The sequence below is a fragment of the Plectrocnemia conspersa genome, unplaced genomic scaffold, assembly GCF_051122295.1.
Source record: "Plectrocnemia conspersa isolate PC_06_02 unplaced genomic scaffold, ASM5112229v1 ptg000014l, whole genome shotgun sequence".
Classification (NCBI taxonomy): domain Eukaryota; kingdom Metazoa; phylum Arthropoda; class Insecta; order Trichoptera; family Polycentropodidae; genus Plectrocnemia; species Plectrocnemia conspersa.
Window position 1 is genome coordinate 12,121,104 of NW_028277178.1, and position 12,879 is coordinate 12,133,982.

The window sequence follows — 12,879 nt, forward strand, 5'->3', positions numbered from 1 at the left end:
ATTAATTAGTTGAGCCTTGAAAGCATTCGCAGACAGCTTGTGAGAATATGCTTTTTATTGAATGCGGTTTTTAACTCTATGTTGTTTTATTGCAGTTACTGTGCCGTGTCCGGCGAGGAGGAGCTCAAAAGAGGATACGGAGGACAGTAGTTCCGGGCCTGGATCTCGTCCTGCGAGGAGGCTCATCAAAGTCGACTTTGAACCGTTAGATGTGAGTATTACCATAATATTATATAATAATATATTTGTAATTATACATTTACTAAATAAGAAAATAAAATAAAGTACACCCACGCCTTGCTTTACGGCCGATACTTTCAGCGAAATGGTATAAAATAAAACTGAACATATCGCCACTGGTAAAGCGGTTCGCAAAAAGTTTTTTTATGTTGAAATAAAAATTGGCTGTAAACTTAACTGAGCCATGATTAAAAATGCTGCTTTAGCGAAAGGACGTATAAATAGAAGATACGTATACGAACGCTATTTCGGCAATGTTTATAAGTAAGGAAGAGATGGAAACAGTTGGGTTAAACCCCTATTTGCGTTAATGCAGTCAGTTAGAGAGCTATCCATTTCATAATTATTCATAATTTAAAATATGGATATACGTTCGATATACTTATCATTACTCCGACTGATTAATATATATAGTATAAAAAATATAAACATGAGTAACGATAAGTATATCGAACGTATATTCGTATCGTGTGCTTTAGAGCTAATAATTGGAGCGTAAACCCAAACTTGCCATCTCTTTCTCAATTATGAATAATGATGAAATGGATAGCTTTTGAACTGACTGTGTTAACGTAAATATATAATAGCTAGTAAAGACGCATATTCAATTAGAATGATCGTCATCACTTCCTTTAAGATGTATGAAAAATATCATTTTTAGTATATTTTTTGGCAATTAAACAAATATTAACCGATTCAGTAGGTTTATTGATAGTTTAATTTTACAGTTACCTATTATAAAATATGGGTCCGGTTGTCGTTCTCCAGTCGCGACCTCGAACCAAGTGCTCGTCCCTAAGTGATGTCATTTAAGATTTTTCCAGGGAGGGAGGGGTAAAAATGGGCCCGTTTCATAGATATTTTAAAGCAGCATATAATATCAATAGCGCCTATCAGTTAAATGACATTTTCTCTAATAGAAATATGTTTCTACTGGTGTAAATGTATTTGAACTTCACTAGTGAAAACATATTCACTTTAACATTTATACACTGTATGTAAATATATGTATAAATTACTACGTATGACAAAGATTAAAGCATTCTATTGGTACCTGTCATATAAATTATATTTTTACTGGTAAAAATATATATCTACCGGTGAAAATGTATTCCGATATGATTTCACTGAAATGACATATTTTTAAAAATATTTTCGGGATTGATTCGAGACTGTTTTTTAGATTTTCTTTGAGGGATGACCTGAGAATTTCTGGTTTAGAATCAGGGTCGTCATTTCAGATTTTTCCACGGGTGTAGGAGGGGGGGGGGGTAAAAATTGGCCATTTCATTTTTTTTTAATAATTTGATTAAAATTTGATTAAATTATATGCATTTTTCTAGCTAAATTTAAGGGAAGTAAAATGCCTCCACCTGCCCCCTTCAAATGACGTCACTGTCGTCTCCGCTATTCAGTATTACCAAAAGGCCTTCTTGGCTCTAATAAAACCAACATAAATCAATTTCCCACGATTTATATAATATGCTTATTGTTATTTTTTATTTTTGAAAAAGCTAAAATATTTTCTTGGAAAACCTTTAAAATAAATAAAATATTATAGTCAGGGCAATACATCCAGCAATATGAACCACATGATTAAATAATAAGCACTTGCTATGATAAAAAAAAAACATATTATTCTAACCAATCTAAAATATATATTTTAACCATTCCAACCAATCTTATAAGGAACCACTACTATTGTCTTTTATGCACCTTTTACACATTATATATTTAGTTGTCAATTGCTAAAGAATCTATAGTCATTGCCAGTTTCAAACAAACAACAATAAGGTTGTGATAAATCACGTTTATTGCATTTCAACCTTTTTTTTAGAAAGCAGGAGATATTAATAGAATTACATATACGTAATATATTTATCTGAATACAAGGTTGTCAGTTAATCTGCGCACTTCCATATTTCATGAAGGTGACTATATAATGTTAAAGCAGTGCAGTAAGAGTGCTCCATGTTGAAACACTCATAAAAAAAATCTTGGAGTTGTAATATAAAATTTACGTTTTCATGATTTGACACTTATTTTTCAATACCAGATTATGTTTTCATACAAATATTGAAAATGTCACATAAGTATTCAATTTGTACAAAAAATAAGTAAAACATGAGTTCGTGTATCTCTTTTTTAATTATTTTTAATGCCTACACTTTTGAAATGTCTGATTAATGTCCAGTGCCGTACGGTCAGGTTGGTTGTTGACTTTGATGATGATGACCGACAATTACCCGACAAACTCGTCCCTTGTTGCCTCAGGCTACAAAAGCCCCATTTTGCAGGACATCAAGTGAAAGCACATTCTCTTTATATGTATTGGCATTGGAAAGTGTGTCTCTGGATTTTATGCAGCATTATTGCATGAGAGAAACGATAATGACCTATTATGAGAGTTACCTCATGGCATTTTCATTGTTGCTGCGCGATGATGGATTGCATTATTAGCATCGTGTATTTCGAATGTCATGCATATAAAGAATGCATGATGTATATACATACATGTATGCCACATAGTTTAAATATTATATATAAAATGGATAATTCATAGTAGCAACTGCAAAACCTACGTCCATCCTTTATTTTTTATGTTTTTGGGCAGAATGTATGTGACTTGTCAAAGAAGCGCTTCATAAACCTATATTGTATATGTTTATTATTACACAAATTAAATTAGTCGAGAAAGTAGCAAGACAGACAAAATGTCCAAGGCTTCGCTCGAATCGATGTGCCGTAGCTCTCCGTAAAAACCTTTTAATATGTTTAATAGTCATCTTTGACGAATTCAGTGTGGGTTTATTTTGTACTTATTATACCGAAGTAGAGATCCACTTTTGATATGCGGGCGAGCATTTTTATACCCTTTTTGTGTTATATTATTTGACCGTGGCGACTGTTTATTTATGGGGTGGTCAGCCATAATAACATACGAGGCCATAATTAAAAGTATTGTATTTATTTTTTTCTGACGATGAAAATTGTATGACTCGATCACTATTTATCACTTAAGAAGTCTACGAAAGCGTTATCTCGCAGTAGCAGCTATATACTTTCCAGATTCTTGAGTTCCGTATGTAACATTTTTTGTATATTTTGGCGCTTTTGTTTAAAACTAGACTTATTTTTAATATTATTACATAGATCGGCATAGCTCTCTTCATTTTATTCATAATTTAATATCTAGTAGCTGCCTTTAATAGTTTTAAAGCGATAATCCTAAAGCAACTCTTAAAAATTGCATTTTACAAATTTTTCTTTTTTCTTGTCTTTAAATGTTTATTTTCTATTTCTATTTTATTTTGTATTGCAAATCTGACCACCATAACGTGAAATATTTACTCAATGCGCCATTATGACCATAAATAAGGTTGAAATGATAACACAGGCCTGCGATATAAAAATTGTCTTGAATGTAAATAGTGATTTGTATAGTTTTTCATGTGCTGATTACTGAAAAAAATATAATAAAAATCGATCACGTACAGTTTCTTTACAAATCATACTTATAATGTAGACATTTTGTAAAAGGAAAAGTAGAGTGAAACAATACATACATATTTAAGGTATATTAAATTATTATTTTAGATGTGCCAAAAAAAGAGAGTAAAATTCAGAATCAATAGCATTTGTACTCAAAATAGTTGAAATTCGCATTATTACAACAATAAAACTAATGAAATCCAATTCACTAGCCTGCTGCCGCTTCTCTGTTTCCCCTTTTATCTCAGTTTCTCTCCGGTCCCTTCGTCCACCTACAGTGTGTATCTGGACTCAGTACACGTGTCATATTGCTTCAAGCTTTGTGAAACTACTTTTTTGTTACGCAGTTTAACTTTGTTTTGTGCTTATTTTTTTAAACGACAATGGCTTCCCGAGGATGTGTTAATTCGTCAAATTGTTTGTGCTATATTTGTGGCAATTATACTTTAAAAAGACAATAAAGAAACATTTCAGATGTTGTGGAAAAAGTGAAAAATGGTTTGTAGAGAGCCTAAAAATCATAGTGATGACTGTTACTTTTGCTCTAGTAATGTGCTAGGTTTTAATCAGAAGAACAAAAATGAAATTTCTATATCCTAACATTCCGTCAGTAATACGACCTGTCGCACATGGATCTGGACTACATGTTATTTCCCTTCCAGATACCCTAGAAAATATTTTAGACGATATCGAAACATTGCCCCAAACTTACAGCGATGACGATGGTAGTGGTTCATATGATCTTGGCAGCAATGACCCAAACCTTTTCACTCAGTCAATCAAGGAGCTTCCAGATTGAAGAAAAAAAATGTTGGCATCTGCTTCTTCCTTTTATTGGTTTCGAAGTAGAAAAAATGAGTTTGTACCTTTTTTTCAAGAAGGTGATCTTGTTTTTTGCAAAGATGTCCTCATGGTAGCTTTGAACAATTACTACAAACTTAACTATTGGAAGCTTTTTATTGATTCATCAAAAAGAAGTCTGAAAGTAGTACTCTTACACAACAGTAATAAGTATACATCTTTACTTGTGGGACAATAAGTTCATAAGAAAGAATGCTACGAAATTCTTGTATCGATTCTTAACGAACTTTCATATTTGTGGCAAACTTAAAAATAATATCATTACACCAAATTCCCATGTTTTTTGTTTAAATGGGACGAAGCTGAAGTATATCTTCCGGGTGACCCTCTATAAACGAAACCGTTGTGGTCGTATCCCGATGACAAAAAATTCTGAAAAATATAAACATTGCTTATTGTGCAATAATAGTAACAAGCTTACAGGCTTTCATTGTTTTGTTGTAAAAATAACAATGTCATTGTCACAACACAAAGTTTTTAGTTAAACACTAATTTAAAAATTGCATTACTTATTTCTCGTGTATTTATAAACCTACGACATGAGCATTGATGCTATTTTAAGACTTAAAACCAGTTGACTGCGTGTTTCCGTGCAGCATCCCCATTCCATGTCTGGAGCTTACTACGTCACACGATATTTTCAGGAGCTTTTGCGTCACGGCTCTGAAGCTCCGATCGATTTGACCTTTATACCCATGACGTCAGTTTCTGACTCGTAAGTCGAAATCTACCGTCAAATTACACAACCCAGTGGAAAATTCAACATACATTTACAAGTAGAGCCTCATTGCAAAGGTTGCCAGAGTCTAATCGAAATCTGGGGCCGCTGGATCGATTTGGGTCACCGGTATGGGGGCCGACGATCCCGGATGCCGACCGACTGACCCAATTTCAGGTCATAATTATGTAACGTTGTGTTTTTTCGGGGCCCGTAGGTCAGGAACGTCGTCAGGAGGGGGGTATGCGTCAAAAGGTTGCTCAAACTCATTGTTTTAAGTTTCGCAAAGGAGAACAAAAATAGGCGCGTGGAAAAGCTCCCACGCGCCTAGGTCGAAGGCTAAAGGATTGATTTATTACGTGCGGACGAGATAAATAAGAGAAATAGACCAGAAACAGTGTTAATGGATTAAGGTTAAATTAAGGAAGTGGTTTTATTTTATTTTTCTGTGGAGATTAGTCGGAGGTTTTGCGAGGGAGGACAACAAACAGGCTTGCGTGGGATTCTGCGTGTTAAATTGAATACGTGGCCGGTGTTGACATTGATCTAAAACTTATTATAAAAATATGCAAATTTCTATTGTTTGATAAACTATTTTTAAGCTACAATAATAAGTCGTCCCTAAGATCGAGTCTAACTCTCGGAGATTTGACAAACGAAGTTAAAACTGCTGCTTTTTTCGAGCTCAGTCGATTTAGCGTTAGCTTCGCTTGATTCGATTTCGCACTGAACTTTGATATATTTAAATTTGGAAGCGATGTGGAAGTTCTGATGGTAGTGCCGAATAAAAGGAAAGTGTTATAGTAGCCTTGTATACGACCAAGAAAAGGGAGGAGATCAACGCCTATATTATCTCACAATTCCTTGAGAAATATGTATGATTTGAGTCGGAACTAGGATCATTGTTTTATCTCATTATATTTTCTAGTCATTAGAGCAGGTACATTTCGTTCGATTAAAATTTAAATTATCACTGAATAAAATACCAATACTATTTTTATATATAATCTATTTTTATAGAAAACGTTCAGATTAAATAATTGAACGGTACATATTTTCGAACCGTCAGCGTATAATAATAAAAATAGTGAACAACATTAAAGTACTATTTTGAGTATTTAATCACCGTTTTGTAAATAAAAATAATACTGTTTATAAAAATCGGCGAACGTTTGAGAACACTAGGCTTCTCTTTCGTGTAATTATTATCAATTTTGATTATATAATCTCGGCTAATTTAAAACCATAATAACAATATTAATCCCTGGAAAATTCAACTCCCCAGTGACTCTACCCACCGCAAGCTTTTCCAATTAAATATTAACAGCCCCCGTCAGTAAAGCGAAAATGCCTCAGGATATACTCAAATGTCACAGGTCACGTTTTCATCCAGCACACTCCCCAGAGAGTGCTCTTTATACTCTCTTCTAAATGTTTTATGCTTCCATTTTCAGGACGACGACGACGACGACATTGAAGAGCCCATAGTCGCCACCGAAAAGTGTCCACCGCAGCCCTTCCCGAGGAGCTTCAACAAGATCACGCCGACTATATCGAACGGGTCGTCCAGTCCAAAGCCGTGGAAGAGAACAGGTAATTGTTAAGCGCTCACTTATCTCAATATATTATGGGTAGACCAGCACATCTATAATCTGAGCAAGTATTTTTGGCACCCTATATATTTATATGTATGTGGGAATAAATTATTATGCTTTAATGAAGTGCTGCACTAAGCCAACATTTCATTCCAGCCCGCAAGAAAATTATATTAAAATGGGATCCGGCCTAAATGGTTGACGCCACTCGCCCGCGGGCTGGAATGGAGTGTTAGCATAGAACCATTTTGCACTTTTAGCTATGTATAGAACACTATAGATTGAATTTGCTGGTTTACTTATATCAAACTTTATCTGGTAATGAGATATGCTAAAGGTCCGGGGTTAGATTGGACATAATTGTGATTTAATGCAAACAGACAGTCCCCCAAGACCGCCACCGAGGAGAGTCACGCACGACGAGTATCATCACTTCTGTGACAGCGCTCTGGAATGTATGGGATCAAATTGATACACACAATGTTTTCGCTTTTGATTTTTACTAGCACGTTTGAGCGATTTGAAGCATTTCTGGATCACATTCTTGCATGTGTTTTATTTATTTTAACAAGTCATATCAAATTATTTGTGAGAGGCATGATTTTAAGACGCTTTTAGCATGTTTTATTTTTATTAATTGACGCTTGTGAAATTTCACATTTTGTCAATGAATTTTAATTAAGTACTTCTAAGTTATGTCATGACATAAAATACGTTATTAAACTTGTAGCTAAGCTTATTATTTTCACGTATGTAAATTAAAACACAAATTATGGATTAAATACAACATTTCATATAGAATGTTGATATATTATACATATGTACATAGTACATACATATATAACTTTAATGTTTAAAAAATAATGGAAATCTAACTTTTTATTAAAAACATTTATTTATTAAACATAAACTCAAACTAATTGCTTTAAATTTATTTTTTTCTATATATCAATTTTTATTTATCACTTATATGTTGCATTTTATTGCTTCTCTAGTATTACTGATTTCAACCATTTTTTTCAATATGCTTTACAAAAATCAATAATTAGATGGTATAAGTATTGCATATATGATTCTAATGAAAATTTTATTCTAAATAATAAACTAAATTATAAATTATCATATCCCCCCCACATAAAATATGTATAATTACTTATACATGTACATAGGTATTTATTTGAATTATTGACTCAATGTTTAAATTGCAATTACAACATCTTTTTGTTATATTTTTTATTGTTTTAAATATAATTTAAACAACAAAAACATTTATCTATATATTTTAAAAGTTTGTTAAAATCATTTTAATATATAAAAATACAGTAAATCGTCAAAATATTTACCCCGTTGTAACGTATTGCGCTCACGTCTGTCGTCTTACAACAGAAGATTAAAAAAAATACTATTGGGATATTAACGATAACTAATTTATTACTATAAAATATATTTTTTAAATAAAAAACATCATTGTATCTACAATATATGTAACGATAAGTATAATATATAAATTTCGGACTTAATGCTGTACAAAATAAGATACAATTTTAGCTTCTAAATTTAAAATCATATTTATTTACTATTTAGTATTGCATGAGAAATATATAAAAAAATATTCTAATACAGCCACAGAGGATGAGATGTGAAAATATTCTCTCTCTCTCTCTCTCTCTCTCTCGTTAAGGGTGGAGCCCCGATGACGAGTTCGGTGTCTACAACCGACTTCCCCTAGTGGGAAACTTTTTTCTAAGAAATACGATTTTCAGAGATTTGAATAGCTCATCGAAATTTTTATGGATGAGTCTGCCCTTATCTCGTTCGGATGACCATGTGGCTACCACAAAATAACATATTGCAAATTTATTCTGTGAAAAAGTAGTGTTTTTTTGTTGCAATTACAACACAAGCTATTTTTTCTGTTTTACATAGTACATATATTTCAATTTGCAAAGGCAACATATTAACTGATTTTAATGCATTTTATCTTCTTTTTTTTCAGCTTACGATCTAGCAACACAGTGTCCATCTAGAAGAGCATCCATGAGAAGGCACACAATAGTATCGTGCACTAAGCCAACGGATTCGTTGAACGTTTCCGGATCTCAATCAGTGCCCCAATCTAGGTATTATTATAATAATATAATTATGATAATTATTGTAAATATATAAATTTATATATTCATATTAAATTATATTTTTAGGCCCGATTCAAGACAGTCTGGCATATCGGGGTCTAGCATCGATATAGACGGAGCAGCCCTCGGTAACTTGGGTGATACCCCAAACGACATATCTTGGTCTAGGAACTCATTGCAAGAAGAGTTAATCCAGTCGGTTAGTCAGCCTTGTAGTAAAGTAAGTGTTGTGCTAGACGCTTTCGTTATTCATTTGCAAAATTATTTATATATGTATATATACGGTAACGTTAAACGCACAATTTCTTTTTAATGATTATTTAAATCTATGAAGTTCCTATTAGAGTGCCATTATAGATTTCATTATTTGTTTATTGTTATTTTACTAGTAGCTTACAAATTTGTTCCACTTAAAAATTAAATCAAACATGACCATTTTCATTTTTTAATTTATAAAAAAAATCATTTGAAAGAACAATATACAACAACATACACAGCTCTAACAACCCTTTAATTGTCTTGATCTCTGTGAGCTGATGCGACCACTCGATTCTTATCTCCAGACCCAGTCGCATATCTAGATCAGTCATTCTTTCGCATTAGATTTATTAGTTTACTTCATATAAAGTTATCGATTTTTTGAAGTGAGATATAAAATGCTATTACAAACACGGTTTCATGCCAACGATTTACCTAATTTACCTTGTGAAAGGTTTTTATAATATCACTCTGATTATTGAATTTCGTATTTCTAAGAAACAAGTCTAATTGTTTAACATGATGATTAATTTGTTGGGGAGAATATGGGAGATGAGGCAAAATTTCCATTCCTAATTCGTTTAATCCTTGATGTATGAGGTCTCGCATTACCATGGAGCAATATAGCTATTTTTTTATACATGGTTGCAATTTCCATAAGAAACTATCGATGAATAATTCCATCAGAATACCACCATACTGTCAATATAATTTTAGGGGTTTTTTTTGGGTGCAACTTTGGTTTCAGAACATGTTTTGAAGCTTCTTTGCTGTCTAACCATTGTTATGTTCTCTTCAGGAATATTTCCCTATTGTTTCTGAGAACTACAGTTACTTATGTTCATCATTAAATTGAGATCATGGGTTTTAATACTAAACCTCTCATTTCATAAAGTTAGTTGTTTATGCTTTGAAATCTTCTCTTTTATTAATCTTGCTTAGTTTGAGTACACTGAATGTATACATTAGAATAAATTGAATTTATCTTTATTGCGTTTGATAGTAGATTTTTTTATATTTGTTGTTGTATTATTCTGATTTTTGAATGATTGCCTTATTTAGATTTGAAAAATTCCTATTATAATGACTGATAATCTAGTTAGCGTAAGTGATGTTTAAACATATCGTAGATATATCTTTCAGTTTTATATTATATCTAATTCAATCTAATTTATAATTATCATCTATTGTAGAAACAGTGGCAAGACGCTATGTCGTTAGATGAACGCCTCTCTCTTACACTGGAAGAGATTGTTCACATCAGATCAGTCTTGACTAAAGCAGAACTAGAAGCACTTCCCGTCGAGGGTCGAGTCAAAGAAGACGTTGAAAAACGCAAGGTAATTCATTAAAAATATTGAATTAATATTTTATAACGATCAATATAAACATTTTTGTATTTTTAGGTATGCTTCTTGTGCTTGAAGACGAGGTTCGGTATTTTTGGACCGTGGGGCCAGCGATGTAAATTATGCAAAAAGACTGTCTGTACAAAATGCTATTCAAAAGTGAGTAACTTTTTATTAACACTATCAAATATATAGTATTATACATAAATAATAAAAATAAAAATTAATTACAGATGCGTATTCCTACTGAACACTTTTCAAACGTACCTGTCGTATTATTGAGCCCCTCGTTAATGCCTTCGCCGGAAGAAGAGACAAATACTTCTTTCCCGAGATCGCTCATGGCTCGACTCATGTCACCAGAACAACATAATAATGTATATATATAATTAACTTTTTCGTTGATGTAATGTGATACTAATGAATATGTATTCATCAGGATCGTTCGGATAACTCTGTCGGAAGTGCTCCCAATAGTCCTTCGATGCAGAGGAATCAAGCTTCGGCTATGGCCCGGTCTTTGGAAGGCACGCTCAACTCTTCACCATCTGCTCAACTTCCACTATCCTACGTGCATTCAGCTCCAGGATCAAGGGGAGGATCTTCTCTGGGATATGTACCAGAGCAGCCCGTTCCTTTGCCAGTTTTGAACAACATTATGACGAGGAGTATGGAAGGACCGCAAAGTTTGCCCGCCGGTGGCGGCGGAAGTCCGCATCATACACTCGATCGAAGGTATAATAGTCTTCATTTATATATATAAATTTAAACATAATATTACTTATTTTAAATACGAAGAAACATTAATATTAAATACGAGAATGAGTCAAATAAAACATTATCTCTACTGCATTCAATATAAGTTTTCCAGAGGTTTTGCTGAGAGCGCAGCCACTCTTAAAAATACCTTCTGCTGAATCACTTTTTATCGCCTTTATGAACATTCCAAATACATAAAAATGACTACAGCAGATATTGAAATGAATATCTTGAATATGTACTTTATAATTATCCTTTAAATTGCAATCTAATATCTACCACTGAATTTCTGACCTGAGAATTTCTGGTAAAAGTCGCAACAACCCAAGCAGGAGGTCATATCTAGTCTCAGTCCGCACAATATACTAAAGCGAAAACCTGGCTAAATAAGGGTCGTATTCGCTAATGGGCTGAAACTCCCAAGTCTTATGCAACTGGCTGACGAAGGATATACTCACCCTACATTATTTTATTCTGCAATTCTTGGATCTTTTTAACTGTGGATAACATTTCACATTTTTTGAAAGTTTACTAATATCATCTGTGTATCAAATGTTTTTTAAATGCTTTTATATATTTATTACAGAAATAGATTTAATCGCAATGCAACATTAGCCAGCGGTATGCGAGCGTCGGACAGATTGCGCGGCATGCAGATGATCGTGTGCCACGATTGCAAGACAATGGTGCTTCAGATTATCAAGTCTTCGAGGACTAGTCGGTCGGCGACACGCAATCATGCCATCAGAAATTTGACGCTCGATTTGTCACCCGTTTACAACTAATCAAAGCTTAGTATTATTAATTCGTAACTTGAGTAACAATCTCCTCGATATCGGTAAAAATTAGCACATGTATTATTTAATTAAAATCGTTTTTAAACATTAAGTTTTAATGATTTCGCTGTACATATATGAATAATATGAATTTTTGTGTATATATACATATATATTATGTGAAACGAGTTGAACGCTGGCCTAAAGTGTTAAGTTATTTTATTATATAAAAATCGTTACTCAAAGTGTAAATTTTCGTATGTGATCCACCAAAGATAAATATATATGTTGTAAGTTGTATTTTTAAATAGAGCTTTGATCGAACGGAAACGTGACGGCCGCGCTTTCGGTAGTGTTGTGGCATTGGTAGCGAATAAGAGATTTTAATCGGGTTAAAATTTATAATTAAAATTATATATGTTAAAAATATATAAAAAAAAGTATACTTTTCGTCATAATGTTGAATCAACGATAGATCTCAATAAGATCAGTTGGAGCAACACTATCAGATGACACGTATTCTATCATTAAACGGTGGATAAATATTTTTTTAAAACAACTAACTGCTTTTAATTACAATTTTTTTAAATACTCGATAACAAATTAATTAAATAATACGATGAGAAAAATTTAATAAGTAAAATATTTGGAAAAAATATTAACATTAACAAAAACTCTCATTTTACTTTGTTAACGTAG

At 32.8% G+C, this 12,879-nt stretch overlaps 1 protein-coding gene across 8 annotated transcripts in view; it reads left to right on the plus strand.

Annotated features, from left to right (window-relative positions):
• spir (spire type actin nucleation factor) overlaps positions 1–12,591 on the plus strand; it is a 167,771-nt gene extending 155,180 nt beyond the window's left edge. For 3 of the 8 annotated variants that reach the window (XM_088203655.1, XM_088203658.1, XM_088203660.1), the window contains 10 exons: positions 96–211; positions 6,766–6,904; positions 7,287–7,361; positions 8,903–9,026; positions 9,105–9,258; positions 10,490–10,636; positions 10,703–10,804; positions 10,879–11,022; positions 11,085–11,380; positions 11,991–12,591. In XM_088203655.1, the coding sequence (XP_088059781.1) occupies positions 96–211; positions 6,766–6,904; positions 7,287–7,361; positions 8,903–9,026; positions 9,105–9,258; positions 10,490–10,636; positions 10,703–10,804; positions 10,879–11,022; positions 11,085–11,380; positions 11,991–12,189 (1,496 nt within the window). In that variant the 3' untranslated portion in view covers positions 12,190–12,591. The remainder of the gene's footprint in view (positions 1–95; positions 212–6,765; positions 6,905–7,286; positions 7,362–8,902; positions 9,027–9,104; positions 9,259–10,489; positions 10,637–10,702; positions 10,805–10,878; positions 11,023–11,084; positions 11,381–11,990) is intronic. The other 5 variants (XM_088203657.1, XM_088203659.1, XM_088203661.1 and 2 more) reach the window with 3 other exon arrangements.
• Positions 12,592–12,879: the final 288 nt, after the last annotated feature.